Source organism: Orcinus orca, chromosome 1 (genome assembly GCF_937001465.1).
Source record: "Orcinus orca chromosome 1, mOrcOrc1.1, whole genome shotgun sequence".
Taxonomy (NCBI): Eukaryota; Metazoa; Chordata; class Mammalia; order Artiodactyla; family Delphinidae; genus Orcinus; species Orcinus orca.
The window spans coordinates 178,150,937-178,167,600 of NC_064559.1; the positions used below are offsets into that span (position 1 = coordinate 178,150,937).

Below are 16,664 nucleotides of genomic sequence, written 5' to 3' on the forward strand. Positions count from 1 at the left end.
TTTTCACTTACCTCTGCTGTTGCTTCTTGGTTTATTTTGTAGACTATTCTAGTGCACTCAACTTCTAAACATTATTGGACTATTCTAGGCCTTCCTAGAGAGTGAATCATTCTCTCTCTAGGTTCATTCTCATGATTTAAAAATACCACTTTTATGCCAATACATGCCAAAATGGAACTCCTTGATTCTGCTTCTATCTCCAAAAGCGTTCTTCTCTCAGTCTTTCTGATTTCAGTAAAGGAGGCCAACATCCAACCTTTTGTTCAGGCCAGTGACCTGAGAGCCATCCTTGAGCCTTCCGTTGCCAATAGTGAGCCTATTCAGCACATGCTGTCACTCTACCTCTACGACACATCTTGCATCAATCCATTTTCGTCATTTCTGTCACTACCCTTGCTAGGTCATCATCATCTCTATCCTGGGCCATAGCAGTAGCACTGGTCATGCTACTTCCATTTTTACTCCCTTCTAATCTGTTCTCCACACTGCAGCCAAAGTGTTCTTTTAAAAACATAAATTGAACTACTTGACCCCCGTTCCTGCTTAAATTTTTCAGTGGCTTCCGCAACACTCTGAGAACGTATCCCACCAGCTTGCCTGGCCTTGAATGATGTGGCCTTTGCCTGATTAAAATCATCCCGTTAATCCCCCTTCTTCCACTGATCTCCTGTCCCACTGGTTTCTATTTGGATTTTATAATGACTAGAAGAAGAAACAAAGAAATTAAAGAAAAGAAGAAACTGAGTGTTGGAATATTTGGTGCATTGGATTGGTTCAGGATTATGAAACTTAAACTTATTATAAATAGAAAGGGCATATAGGTTTCATAATATATTATCCACCTACTCCATAGGCCAAGAAAGCTAAAGGCCTCTGAGATCTACGATCATTGGTCTTAGAGACAATGCTCAGCATTTTGGTAATGCTGGTAATGATGAAATAAGATGACAACACTGGAGCAAACACTGTTCTGGCCAACGACATGTGCATCTAGGGTGGCTTCTTAAGCTTCAGATTGGGACATTTAAGCACCAAGAAGAGGATTCAGTACAGTGTCTCAGTATTGGTGGTGGCAGAACCGCTCTCAGCCTGAAGCTCTGCAAGCCTACAGCATTCTTCTTGATATACCCAACGTGGAAACAGGCAGTATGGCCATAAATCACAGAAATAATAAATAAATTACGGCATTTCCTTACAGTGGAATACTCCACTGCAAAGAAAATGAATGAACAATGGCTATACACCACAACATGGATGAATCTTCCAAACAAAGTAGATCATCAGAAGACAGATACAAGGTGTGTATACTGATTGATTATATTTATAAAATATTCAAAAGCAGGCAAAACTGAACCATGCTGTGTAGAATTCATACACAGATGGTAAAACTATAAAGTAAAGCAAGAGAGTAATTACTTAAATTAGTGGTTCCTGCTAAGATGGAAGGAAATGGGATTATGGTGGGAAAGAGGTATGCAGGGGCTGCTGGTATGCAGGCAATTTGCTATTTCTTGTCCCGGGTGGTGGTTACATGGGTAGTCACTTTGAAACAATTCATTAAACTGTATGTATATGTTTTGTGTATTTCCTGAGTGCTATATTTCACAATAAAAAGGTTTAAAAGCAACAAATAAGTATTCTGGTTTCTTAATCAGTCTTACAAGTACGCCTAACATTAGCCAGAGACCCAGAGTTCGATTATCTCTGAGTGGATTTTAAAAAGTAATCTCTAAATTGGCAAAGCTGAGGTTCGAAAATGACCCCAAATTGAGGAAAGGGATAATACGGAAAGATAACTCTACACAGGAAAGACAAAAACAGACCTGGGTTTAAATTCTGACTCCACAATTTGTTAGCTTTGCCACTTGAACAGTTTTTTATATATGTATATATATTTATTTATTTTCTTTATTTTTTTGGCTGTGTCGGGTCTTAGTTGCAGCATGCAGGATCTTTGTTGAGGTACGCGGGATCTTTCATTGCGGCGCATGGGCTTCTCTGTAGTAGTGGCGTGCGGGTTTTCTCTCCCTAGCTGTGGTGCACAGGCACCGCAGTGCGTGGGCTCTGTAATTTGCGGCACACACGGGTTCTCTTGTTGAGGTGCGCGAGCTCAGCAGTTGTGGTGTGCGGGCTTTAGTTGTCCTGCGGCGTGTGGGATCTTAGTTCCCCGATCTGGGATCAAACCCGTGTCCCCTGCATTGGAAGGCAGATTCTTTACCACTAGAACCACCAGGGAAGTCCCCTGAACAGTTTTCTCATCTATAAAATGTTTACCTTTCAGGATTGGGAGGTTTCTAAGAGATAAAGTGGACAAACTGTCACTACAAGGTAGTTGGCTATTGCATATGACTCTGCGTAAATGCCTGGCCCAAGGGACCAGCCAAAAGAATGATGTCTCATTACTGAAATGGCAAATAATTTACCCCACCATGAAGGAGATTTAAAACAGAAAATATCTTCTCTTTTTTATCAAGCTCTCATTTACCCATCCCTGAAGGACTCATTCATTAACCAACAAATATTTATAGAGTGCCAACCATATATAAGATGTCACGATCTGTTGTTATTGTCATTGTGCCTTGACAGAGACGTAGTATTGCTTGAGTACGCTCACAGTGGACAGTTAAAATAGTCTAAGAAAGGTGTTTGAAGGGAAAGGTAAAAGGTTGTCTTGAAATGTGAGAAAGATTTGGAATTTAATTTAAAACTACAAAGGCTTGGGGCTTCCCTAGTGGCGCAGTAGTTAAGAATCCACCTGCTAATGCAGGGGACAGGGGTTCGAGCCCTGGTCCGGGAAGATCCCACATGCTGCGGAGCAACTAAGCCCGTGCACCACAAGTACTGAGCCTGTGCTCTAGAGCCCGTGAGCCACAACTACTGAGACTGTGAGCCACAACTATGGAAGCCCGCACGCCTAGAGCCCGTGTTCTGCAACAAGAGAAGCCACCGCAATGAGAAGCCTGCGCACCGCAATGAAGAGTAGCCCCCACTCACTGCAACTAGAGAAAGCCTGCGCACAGCAACGAAGACCCAACACAGCCAAAAATAAAAATAAATAAAATAAATAAATTTATTTAAAAAATTACAAAGGCTTGAGGGAATACGATCAAATTCGAAAAACCATGAAGGGTGAGGATAGGGAAGAAGTTTATCCAAATAATCCTAGAACTCCCAAAAGGGCTTCCTTTGAAGTTTGAAATAAATGACTATTTGTTTTCCTCCATATCTCCCCTACTAGACTGTGAGCTCCTTAAAAGTAGGGACCTTTCTTAATCCATTTTTATGTCGCTTTTTGAATAAGGTCATTGATCCTGCTACACTAGGGGTGGCAAACCTTTCGTATAAAGGGCGAGAGAGTAAATATTTTAGCCTTTGTGGGCCATATGGTCTCTGTCAGAACTACTCATATTTACTTTGGTAGTGCAAAAGCAGCCGTCAATAATACGTCAACAAACAGGTATGGCTGTGTGCCAATAAAACTTTATTTACAAAAATGGAAGGCAGGCAGGATTTGACCCATAGGTCAAAGTTTGCTGACCCCTGCAATAGGGGATAAGAACTGTGTCTGTTTTGCATATCATTAAACCCTCAGTATTGACAAGATGGCCTGCCTTGTGTAGGACTGATGCTCAATAAATATTTGTTGAATGTTGAATTCCAGAATCTTAGATAGGGGCTTATATTAGGTTCCTAGTATATGTTTACAGAAGTGAACCACAATCAAAAGAAAGTTCTATTTTACATGGTGGTTCAGTTTAAACATTTTTGTGGTTCATAAAACTTACTCTTTTTTTTGGCTGCACTGTGTGGCATGTGGGATCTTAGTTCCCCGACCAGGGATTGAACCCATGCCCCCTGCAGTGGAAGCATGAAGTCTTAACCACTGGACCGCCAGGGAAGTCCCCTGTGTTTCATAAAATTTAGATGAATCTGTGGATGGCAGTTCTATATAGATTATTTTAAAACAAGCATGTTTGGGGGATGTTCCCCCAAATTTCTGATGCACTCATGTCAGGAAGAACAACTTTGCTCTCTCATGATTTGTACTTTGGTGCAGTTGATATTTGATTGAACCAATAATAATGCATCTATTAGAGACAAATACATCCAGAGATAGAACTAGGGCAGTACCACCAGTGATTTAGTTCAGGTCATCGAAATTTACTAAGTGCTAAAAGGTCTAGGTAATGATTTCAAAAGACTGCGTAACTCAAACTTTTTCATATTTACAGGTTGACAGCACACACAGCCTTTCAGCAGCAGAGAAACCATTGAGCTGTGTACCTACTTGGTAGGGAGAAGTTAAAGGAGGGAGTTACCAGATAGCTCACACTGTCTACCCATCTGGGGACTCTGTTGTGAATTATCAAGTTGAGGAATTCTGATTCCTTTATTCCCAGGGTAAATTGAGCAATCGAGACTCTTAAATGAAGGATACGTCCACTGGAGTTACCTTAATGCTTTCTTCCTGAAGTAAGCTGTTATGCTGCTTTAAGTCCAAGTTCTTTCCTCGCTCATATCGGAGCTCCTTTTCTGCTGAGTTGCATAGAATCTGGAGCCGGTGCAAATTCTGGCGAAGTTGCTGTAGCTCCTCTTGCTGCGGGTATTTCCGTTTTTCTCCAGATGATGGATACTAAAGCAAACGTTTTACAAGGGGAGCATGGATAATTTGAAAGAATGTTCGTAAAACATGGGTTCCAGCTGTCAGAATGTGATTATTCACATGTAAATGCTTTTGGAGTTAGCTTAACTACAGCCAATTACTCTTTTACATGTATGGCTAGTTGTGCATGTTCATATAGTTTAACTCCTGTTATATTAGAGTGAAAATATTGAAGAAGTTATGCGAACAAAAGTAATTAAGCATAGAAAATTAACTTTCTTATTTTTCATATTAATGAAGTGGAATAGAAGCGTGGGCAGTTTTAGAGCAAAACGTGCTTTAAATAGGGAGTTCAAAGAGTCAACATATTAAGATGCAGTGTGTGAACGTGTATGTGGGTTGCGTGCGCGCACGCGCGCATAATGTCTGTTGGCAAAAGGGAAGAGAACATTTAGCGAGAGATACTAAATTACCAGGTTTCCTCATCACTTTCCTTTCACTCCCCAATGATTCTCCTTTGGTTACTCCTCAACAACACACTCTCCTGCCAGGTCTCTCTGGCACAATAAAACTCCCATGACCAAATGAGGAGTTATTTAGATTTTCTGAAAGGTAGGCACACACAGCCATGCTGAGTAGACAAAGAATTCAACCTTCTCCAGTTCAACAGATAAGATACTGTCTGTTTCCTGAGTCCTGGTCCAGTGTGCTTCCTGTTCATGACGTTCTGAAAAGCCCATGTCATTATTCTAGTGTATCTTGCTTATAACCGAATTGCCACACTGAATTCCCCAAGTCCTGTTAGCCCTTCAGTTCCTGTCTTGGTTTAGTCAGAAAGGCAATCTAGATCCAATTTGCTTGTCTTAAGAGCTGCAAGTATCTAAGATCCCTGGTTAGCTCACTATGGGTAAATGCACGGTTCATCTACACATGTGATATTTATTCATTATTACAGAAGAATACCTAATTGACATATTCTGATTTTACCCAATAGTCTTGAAAGTTTGGTTTAATGTAAATGTATTCCCAAGACTCAGATCTATTTTGGGCGAGGGGGCCATTACATCTAAGTTTTGGAGACTGCAAGCCTAAGGGCAAATCACAGATAAATTCACCAAGATAATCTAAGACAGACACCCTGGGAGGGCTTTTGGGAGCCAGCTTGCCAGCCTTCCTTAGAAAATTAGCTTGACGTGAGGACTATATGCTTTCTTTGAGCTTCTCAGCAAGTGGAAGCAGATGACAAAACTGTTAAAGGGTCAGGCTGTAAAGGAGACAGACCAGGTTCCACCACAAAGTGTCATTCTAGGCCAATTATTTAACCTCTCTAAAGCCTCAGTTTCTTCATCTATAAAGTGGCAACAATAATATTTCTGCCTCATTGTATTGCTTAATATACACAGAGTATTAAGTATAGTGCCTAGAGCATAGTAAAAAAATGTGAAACTACATTTTCAACCTATAAAATTAAGATAATTAATGGTGGTTCAAATATGTTTCAAGAATAGTGGGAAAATAATATCTAGAACTCAGCTACTGCAACCTCACCAGGAATACTGTTGAACAGCAGAAATTAAGCCCCCAAAGGCCATCAGCAGCCACAAATGATGTCACAAAACACATATGAACAATATAGCTCACATAGTTACTCATAATAGAGGCTCTCACAGTTTTTTCCCTATATATTTGCCATTTATGAGCATTCTTTAAAATTTGGTGTCTGGGCTCAGCCTATAGTTACCTAAATTTGCACATTATGAGATTAATAAGACACAGTACACATGGAAAGCAGCAAAGTATTAGCACCATAATCTGACAACAGGGGTGAAGACTAAAAACTACACACACACAAGAACTAAAAAGTAGAACAATCTATAGCTATCAGAAGGTCAAAGAACCCTATACACAGAAAGAGGTTCTGAAATTATCACTGCACAGCACATTGCAGACAAAAATCTGTCTAAAATGTATTTTCTTCCTTGCTTGCTTAAACAAGTAAATGAAATAGTGTGTGTGAGTGTTTTGGGAAATGTGAATCCAAATAACACAAATATGTTATTTTTTCCCATGCGGCCCATGTCTACCTCATTTACTGCTGTATGTACCTTAACACAGGGCCTGGCACATCATAGATACACAATTAATGGGAATTCCCTGGCGGTCCAGTGGTTAGGACTCCATGCTACCACTGCAGGGGGCATGGGTTCGATCCCTGGTCAAGGGACTAAGATCCCTGGTTGGGGAACTAAGATCTCGCATGCTGTGTGGCATGGCCAAAAAAAAAAAAAAAAAAAATTGATACTCAATTAATAATTAATACTGGTTGAATAAATGAATAAGAATAACACACTTCTTTCAATAATTCAAAGTCATTATTATGGAAAAAAATCACTGGCTATGTGGTATATACATTTATTCTTTCACAAAATGGCTATTTTCCCAGATTTCCCAGAGAGTTTTTATATATTTAATAGTTTTTCACCTCCCCCCAAGTACTGAGAAATGATTCTTCAAATAATGGGAAAGGGTAAATTAGAGAAAATTAATAAATTAACCAGGCTGTGACGTCTTATACTGTAAATTTCATTATTCTAAAAGTTCACTGATTATTTGAAGCTCATAAGCAAAGATTTTATCATCTTTGTGACCACAGTGTTCAGCCTCTGCCCAAGCCTCCTACACTGGCCCACTGCCCAATAAAGGGATTGTCTGGGATATGTAACATCCACCTCTTTTTGAATATGTGATGTCATACTTCCTTTTGGTCTTCTGAACAAATCCAGTGACTTCCTTCTCATTCCAATGTATCTGAATCTCCTGTCAGGTATATATTTTCCTTGTTTATTATGACTTGCCTAGTTTTCACTCTATCCAAACCTCTTTTCAAATATATTTTGACTTCTTTTACTAATAGTCTTCCTTGTTTTCTAAATGTACACTTGAATCACTTCTCAAATGTCTATTATCAGTCTTCTGAATGTGGTTTACATATGAGTACAAAGCCTCCCTCTATGGATCTCAAAATAATTCCTAGAAAAGTGTGTGTAGGGAAATCTTAATTTGTACAAGAGGTAACCAACAAAATTGAGGTAAAAGAACTGAGGTGTAGTCACCCCTTTCATTTCTCTTGCAGGCACATTTCTAGCAAATAGCAATAGCCATATTGAAAACAATTCCAAGTCTGTGGCCTTTTCCCCCGCAAACAATGTATTTTGTATATTGAGGCTATAGGTACCAGGAACAGAAAATGTGGCACAAATCCTGCCATTCTCTGTCCCACCTGCCCAGGGCAGACACTGACAGTCAATCAGCATTCCTTCCTGCTGAGCCGAGAAGAAGCCTAAGAACACTTTGTAATAAAATGTATCAACTGATGGGCTTAGCTGAGATTTTGGTTGCTACTTTATTAACATTCGGGCCATGGTTATGATATTGCTCAACAAATATACGTTAATAGTGATATAAAAATTAAGCCTCTAACCACAGCTGATCAGAGGAAATGGAGCCAGTCAGACCACATGTTTATATAACACCTACCTGGACGCTACTGTCATCTGAGCTATCCCCAGAGCTCTGAGACTGAAGGAGGCTCTGATTCATACAGCTCAGCCCTTCTCTGAGCCTCACGACTTCCTCAGGCTTCAAGGTCAACTGCTGTTCTTCACATTTCATATCTTGTTTCTGCTGTGAGTCCTCCTCCTTCTGTCCCTCTCTTGGAAAAGTGCCCTCCTTTACTGCCTCCTCTGGAATTTCCTTCTGCTTACTTTCTCCTAATTCAGGACTTAGCACAAATATAATAACAAAAGACTATCAAAATGCTCATTATACTAGTAGAATATGGAGGGAAAATATCTACCAGTAAAGAATGTGCTGTGAGCAAGATTTTCAACTTGAATTCTATAGCAGAGCAGTTATCTTATTCTTGGAAATAAACTTTAAAAACAAATGAGTCCTATCGTTTTTACTCATATTCAGGGAAATGACCCATCATAGATTTTTGTCTACAGGTATAGACAAACAACCAGTTTAAGTGAGTTTTTCACTTTTTTCAACTTTTAGTATGACATTGGGTAGATACAGCTTATAAAGATTTTTTAAAAATCACTCAGTAAGCACCAGGCACTTTGGCAGGCACTAGGGCTACAATAGGACATAATCCCTGTCCCTAAGGAGCTTACAATTTAGTGAAAAATAAGGATAAGTTAACAAGTGATTATATTAAGTTAGTAGTAAGTAATCTGAGGCCTGATGGATGAGTACGCACAAGCTAGGCAAATGTGAAGGTAGGGATGTGTGCATACTTGCTCGTGTGTGTATATGTTGGAGGATGGGTTGTTGGATGACTTAATAAATAAGATAGGTAAAAGCCCAGAGGCAAAAGAGAGAGTGTGCTTTAGAAACATCATTTGTAATCTGTGTGGCAGGGAAACCAGTTGAGAGATTGTTGTGATCTGCGTACTAAACAACAGTGACTAGAATAGGATGGTGGGGATGGAAAGGAGGAATGGATTCTAGAGATATTTAGAAGACAATATTGATAGGATCCGTCATTTGCTGGATGTCGCAGGTGAGGGAGAAAAAGGAATAATGAGTGACACCTGGATTTCTGACTGGGGCAAATGGGCAAGTGGATGGTAGCCCAAGAAGGGGGAATATAGGTCTAGACTGGAGACATGCCTGGGGTGAAGACACACATACAGAGGAATGTGAGCAGAAACCTTGGGATTAGATAAGATGAGCCAGGGAGAAGCGGGAAAGTAAGAGGAGGAGGATCATTCTGGACAGAAGCCTAAAGACTTGTGAGGAACAAGCAGAGGGAAGAGGCCTGAAGAGGAGACTCAGAAGCCAGAGAGGGAGGAGGAAAACTAAAAGGCTGTGAGCCATAGAAGCCAAGGGGAGGGAATGTACCTTTCACAGTTAGAGAGTATGAATGAAAAGGAGAGTGAACACAAGTATGCTTATTTTATTTTTATTCCCTTAATCTTAAATTTGTTTCAGGTACTGTGGGGCCTAGCACAGGATGCTTCACAAATTATAGTTGGTGTTCAAATTCTTCAAGAAGGCAGTTTGGCAATACGGATGAAGAGCCATAAAAGTGTTCAGATCTTTTGACTGAATAATTGCATACCAATGAATTTACTGAAATAAAATAACTGACAAGAAGAAAAAATCTGATTGTATAATAATGCTCAGAACCATGGTATTCAAAATAGTGATTAAATGGAGACACAGAAATGGCTAAGAGGATTAAAGATAAACCAACTTGAAAGTGGTATTCATCAACATTAAATACTTATTAAAGTAAAATGGTGGAACAATAAATAAAATATATGTATATATATGTGTATAAACATAACACATACTATGGGAAATGTAAATATAGAAAAAACTGGAAAGGAACACAGGAAAAATTGTGTCTATGGAGTTTTTTCCCTTTTAAAATTCCTTTAACACTGTATAAAAAAGAATTAAATATTTTATTTTGAACTCAGCAGTTTTTTAGAGGTAATATATTTAAATGATTAAAAACATGAGATAAAAAGTAAAATGCTTTAAAAATAAATTTCTGATAAAATAACGATTCTTTTCATCCTCCATAAACTCTTTTCCTTTTCCTACTCCCAATGGAAGCTAGGTATACCTGAAGACTGGGAAAATGCAAACATACACCTATTATTTTTTTTAAATGGGAAAACTGACTTCTGCATTCAGGAAGATAAAGTAGACATACTTTTCCCTCTTTCTCCTACCAAGTACAACTAAAACCCCTGGACATTATATGTAAAACAAACATAAGAAGACTCTGAAAGGTAGAAAGAAGTCAGATCAGCTAGGTAACTCAGGACCTGAAGAACCACATGGTTGTGGTTTCCTAGGTTTTCTTGTAGCCTCATATATCCTAGACTTAAAGCTGAAGAAGCTGGCAAGCTAGACAACACCAAGAAGCATAGACAAAAGGCTTTTTACTCTATACGGAGAACCAAGAAAAGGACAACCAAGCAAGAAAGAAAACTTTCAGACATTACCCACTTTATTCCAGCCAAACGCCATAGAAAAAACTGTGGCTCCACCCCACTCATGTCAGCACAGGTCAAGCTGGGAGCCCACACTTCCACTTTCACCAGGAAAATGAGGCACAACTCCCCTGCTGCGGGTAGTGTCAGAGGCCAGTGGGGAGGAGGGACTTTCATCCCTGCCAGGCAGTACCAGACATGGGGAGTCTGGACTTCCACCCCCACCTGGCAGTAAGGAGATACCGTTCTCTTTACTGGGGTAGTTTCAGAGGAGGCCTAGTGGAGAGTCAGGACTTTTACCGCTGCCCTGCTCATGATATCATGGAGGCCAAGTAGAGAGCAGTAACAAGGCATCCTTCACCATCACAGTCAGAGCAGTCCAAGCAGAGACCTAGTGGGGAGTAGGAACTCCCACCATGACCAGCAGTAATGAGGAGCCCCTCTTTCCCTGGGTGTCCATGGATGCTGAGTGGGGAACCTGGACTTCTACCCCAATCTGGGGTAGACAGCACCCCCCTCCACATACCCTGCCAGAGTGGTATCACAAGAAGCCAGCTAAATAGAAAGTTAAAACAAGACCAAGAGTTTCATAACATAATACCCCAAATATTCAGATTTCAATCTAAAATTACTCATCATACCAAGAACCAGGAACCTCAACTTGAATGAGAAAAGGCAACAATTAGATGACAAAATCATGATGACAGAATTATTTAACAAATATTTGAAATCAGACATCATAAGAATAATTCAATGAGCAATTATGAACACATTTGAAACAAAAGAAAAAATAGAAAGTCTCAGAACTAGAAAGTCTCAGCAAAGAAATAGAAGATATAAGAAAGAACCAAATGGAAATTTTAGAATTGAAAAATACAATAACCAGAATTTTAAAACTCAATGGATAGAATCTGCAGCAGAATGGAGGGGACTGAGAAAAGAATCAGTGAGCCTGAAGACAGAAGAATAGAAATTACCCAGTCTGAAAAACAGAGAGAAAATAGACTGGGGAAAAAGGAAAAAAACCAAAAAACACTGCCTCTGGGAACTGTGGGGCTATAATAAAAGATCTAATGCTTTTGTTATGGATCCTGGAAGGAAAGGAGAATAGGCAGGACAGAAAAAGTACATGAAGAAATAATGGCTACAACCTTCCCAGAAGACATAAACATACAGATTCAAGAAGGTAAGTGAGCTCCAAACAGGATAAACCTAAAGAAAACCATACCAAAAAACATCATAGTCAAATTTCTGAAAACTAAAGACAAATAAAAAAACCTTGAAAGCAACAAGAGAGAAACACTACATTACAGAAAGGGAAAAACAATTCAAATGACAGCTGACTTCTCATCAGAAACTACAGAGATCAGAAGGAAGTGGCATAACATTTTTCATATGCTGAAAGAAAAGAACTGTCAATCCAGAGTCCTATACCCAGTGAAAATATTCTTCAGGAATGAAGAGGAAATCAAGACGTTCACAGATGAAGAAAAATCAAGAGAAACTGCCACTAGCAGAACTACTCTAAAAGAATGGCTAAAGGAAATTCTCTATACACATAGGAAATGATAAAAGGAGGCATACTGGAACATCAGGAAGGAAGGACAGAAAGAGTAAAAATCTGGATAAATACATTTTTCTTCTCCTTTTGAGTTTCCTAAATTCTGTATGATGGTTGAAGCAAAAATATAGTACTGTCTGGGGCTTCCCTGGTGGAGCAGTGGTTGAGAGTCCGCCTGCTGATGCAGGGGACACGGGTTCGTGCCCCGGTCCAGGAAGATCCTCATGCCGTGGAGCGGCTGGGCCCGTGAGCCATGGCCGCTGAGCCTGCGCAGCCGGAGCCTGTGCTCCGCAACAGGAGAGGCCACAATAGTGAGAGGTCTGCGTACCGCAAAAAAAAAAAAAAAAAAAAAAAAAAAAAAAATATATATATATATATATATAGTACTGTTTGATGTGGTTCTAAATGTGTGTAGAGAAAAATTTTAAGACAAACTGTATTATAAATTGGGGAGGGTAAAGGGACATAAAGGGAGGTAAGGTTTCTACATTTCATTCTAACTGGTAAAATGTGTGTGTGTGTGTGTGTGTGTGTGTGTAAAAAGTAATGCCTAGAGCAACCACTGTAAAGCTATAAAAAGAAGCACACTCAAAAACATTACAGAAGAATCAAAATGGCATTATTAGAAAGTGTTCATATAATCCACAGGAAGGCAGAAAACAGACACAAATAACAGAGAGAACAAATAGCAAATCAAAAATGAAAAAATAGCAAACTGGGACTTCCCTGGTGGTCCAGTGGTTAAGAATCCACTTTCCAATGCAGAGGATGCAGGTGCGATCCCTGGTTGGGGAACTAAGATCCCAGGTGCTGCGGGGATATTGAGCCCGCAAGCTCTAGAGTCCACACACCACAAGTAGAGAGAAGCCCACACGCCGCAACGAAAGATCCCACTTGCTGCAACAACGATCCCGCATGCTGCAACTAAGACCCGATGCAGCCAAATAAATAAATATTTTTAAAACAGCAAACTTAAGTTCTAATATACCAATAATTACATTAATGGTAATTTGGCCAAACACAGCAATCAAAAGACAGAGATTGGCAGAGTGGCTTAAAAAACAAGACCTAACTAGATGCCGTTTACAAAAACTCATTTCAAATATAATAATATAAGCAGGTTGAAGGCAAAAATGGATGAAAAAGACATATCATGCAAATATTAATAAAAATAAAGCAAGAGAATCTATATTAATATCTGATAAAGTAGACTTCAGAAATAAGAAAATTAAAAGAAAGAAAAAGAGAGGGATGTTATATAATGATAAAAGGGTCAATTCACCAAGAAGACATAGCAATCCTAAATGTGTATGCACCAAACAACAGAGCTGTAAAGTATTTGGAGTAAAAACTGAATAACTGAAAGGAGAAATAGACAAATCCACAATTATAGTTGGAGACTTCAACAACCCTCTCAAAAATTGATAGAGCAACTAGAGAGAAAATCAGCTATATCAGTTGATACTGAAAAACCGTTTGATAAAATGTGACACTCATTTATGATAAAACCTTAGAAAAACAGAAATAGAGAGAAACTTCTTCAATTTGACAAAAACTAAACAGCTAACATTGTATTAATGATGAAAACTGAAAGACTTCCTGATAAGATTGGAAACAAGATAGAGATGTTCACATTCATTAGTTTTATTCAACATATTGCTGGAAGTTCTAGCTAGTGCAATTAGACAAAAAAGGAAGTAAAAGGCATACAGATTGGAAAAGATGAAAGAATCTGAAATCGCATGATTTTCAGATGATATGATTGTCTATGTAGAAAATCCCAAGAAACATTAAAAAAAAAAAAGAGCCTAGAACAAATAAGCAAGTTCAGAAAGGTCACAGGATGCAAGATAAATAATTGTATTTCCGTATATTAGCCATGAACACATAGACACTGAAATTTAAAATACAATACCATTTATAATTGCTCAGAAAAATGAAATACTTAAGTGTATATCAACAAAACATGTATAGGTCTTGTCTGCTGAAAACTATAATATGCTGGTGAAAGAAATAAAAGAATATCTAAATAAATGTAGGACATACTGTGTCCATGGATTGGAGGAGTCTACATAGGAAAAGATGTCAATTCTCCCTAAATTTATATACAGATTTAAAACAATTCGTATCAAAATTCCAGCAAGATTTTTTGTAGCTACAGACAAGATTATTCTAACATTATATGTAAAGGCAAAGGAACTAGATAGCTAAACAATTTTGAAAAAGAATAAAGTGGAATCAGTCTATCCAATTTCAAAACTGTATTATACAGCTACAGCAGTCAAGATTGTATGACGTTAGTGGATAGACACATAGATCAGTGGAATAGAATTAGAGAACCCAGAAGCAGAAACTCACAATGCCTAAGTCATTTGTGTCAAAGGTGCAAAAGCAATTCAATGGAAGAAAGACAGCCTTTTCAAGAAATGATGCTAAAACAATTGAATATCTATAGGCGAAAAAAGAGAATCCTATCTAAGTTTCATACCGCATACAAAAATTAACTCAGAGCATGGGCTTAAATGCAAAACTATGAAACATAGGAGAAAATATTCAAGATTTAAGGTTGAGCAACTAATTCTTAGATTTAACATCAAAAGTATGATCCATAAAAGGAAAAATTGATACCTCATCAAAATTAAATGTTTTTTTGCTCTGAGAAAACCTTGTTAAGAGGATGAAAAGACAAGCTATAGACTGGGAAAAATACTTGCAAGTCACAGAGCCGACAAAGGACAAGTATCTAGACTTTATAAAGAACTCTCAAAATTTAACATTAAAAAACAAATCCAATTAGAAAATAGGCAAAAGATATTAAAAGCGATAACACCAAATGCTAGTGAGGATACAGAGATGGATCATATCCTAGAGAGGATACAGTGTATGGATCACTCATACACTGCTGGTGGGAAAGTAAAATGATACAGTCACTCTGGAAAACAGTTTGGCAATTTCTTAAAAAAAACAACAAAACACAACTAACTAAAATTAAATATGCAAGTACCAGGTTACCCAAAATTGGACTCCTGGGGATTTGTCCCAGAGAAATGAATAATTATGTTCACATAAAAGCTTGAATATTTACAGCAGCTTTATTCATAATAGCCAGAACTGGAAATAACCCAGGTATCCTTCAATGGATGAATGGTTAAAAAAAAACCTGTGGTATATCCATACCATGTAATACTACTCAGCAATGAAAAGTATCCAACTACTGATACTCATAATAACCTAGATGAATCTCCAGAGAATTATGTTAAGTGAAAAAAGTCAACCCTAAAATGTTACTTATTGTATGGATACATTTATATAACATTATTGAAATGAAAAACTTTTAGAAATGGAGAATAGACTAGTTAGAATAGAACGGCGCCAGGGGTTCAGGAGGGAGTGAAGAGGGAAGGAAGTGGGGGTGGCTATAAAAGGGCAACATGAGGAATCCTTGTGGTGATGGAAATGTTCTGTATCTTGACTGTATCCATGTCAATATCCAGGTTATGATACCACAGTTTTACAAGAGGTTACCATGGGGGAAAACCAGTAAATGATACATGGGATCTCTATTATTTTTTATAACTGTATGTGGATCTACAATTACATCAAAAATTAAAAGTTTACTTTAAAAAATGAAAAATCTATAAACTGGTCATGTAAGTTTAATATCTATGAAGGTGCTTGATTTGTCACAATTAGAGGGTTGAATTACTTCATAAAGAGTAAATTTAGCCAGACCTAATATAATTTCCTCCTATAGTTGCATAGTGGCCATGTAGTCATAGGAGAAGAGAAGTAGCCTTCATTATGTTTCCATAGTTTAAACGGTCCTCCTCTTAGGTGGGTAAATGAGATGTACCTGTAAACCCATATTTAGAGTAGGGCAGTCAGTGAGTCTCCTTTGGCTTGGAGGGAATGATGAGCAGGGCTCTCCAGGGGATAATCCTGGGCTAATGCCATTTTACATCTTTACTAATGGTCTGGATAAATGAACTGCATTCACATAAATTAGTTAATTAAGGAGAATTAGCAATACTTTAGAATGTAGTAAATTAATTTAAAGTGATCTTAATATATTAGGATGAAATTCATTAAAATAAATGCTCTCCAAAAAGAACAGGCTTTATCCTTTCAAAAGGTATAAGAGAAAATGTGACTTAGAAACCAAAGGCAAACTGAACAGATTTTTAAAAGTAATACATATAACTATGTATTACTTTATTATTAATTTTATATGATGATAATAATAATAATAATGTAAAAGTTGCATGGGCAAAAGTAGACTACCAGCCAAAAATAACATGGAACTGAGAACACGCCCTGCAGTCAGTATACCTACACCTTATGGACTACAGAACCCACCATGACTCTCCAATTTCTTCTCCCCTCTAACGTAGCTCTTAATCTTTATTTACTGAGTTCTGACTGAAACTCACCCCCTCTGTTATTTTTATATCATTCTATAATTTTGTAATTGTCACCAGTCTTCAAC

At 38.2% G+C, this 16,664-nt stretch overlaps 1 protein-coding gene across 6 annotated transcripts in view; it reads right to left on the reverse strand.

Moving 5' to 3' along the window:
* Positions 1–16,664, reverse strand: part of CCDC30 (coiled-coil domain containing 30) — a 169,115-nt gene that overhangs the window by 50,991 nt on the left and 101,460 nt on the right. For 5 of the 6 annotated variants that reach the window (XM_049699117.1, XM_033421967.2, XM_049699114.1 and 2 more), the window contains one exon: positions 4,454–4,633. In XM_049699117.1, coding sequence (XP_049555074.1) covers positions 4,454–4,633 — 180 coding nt within the window. Of the gene's footprint in view, positions 1–4,453; positions 4,634–8,140; positions 8,385–16,664 lie in introns of all 6 variants that reach the window. The other variant, XM_004266716.3, reaches the window with a different exon arrangement.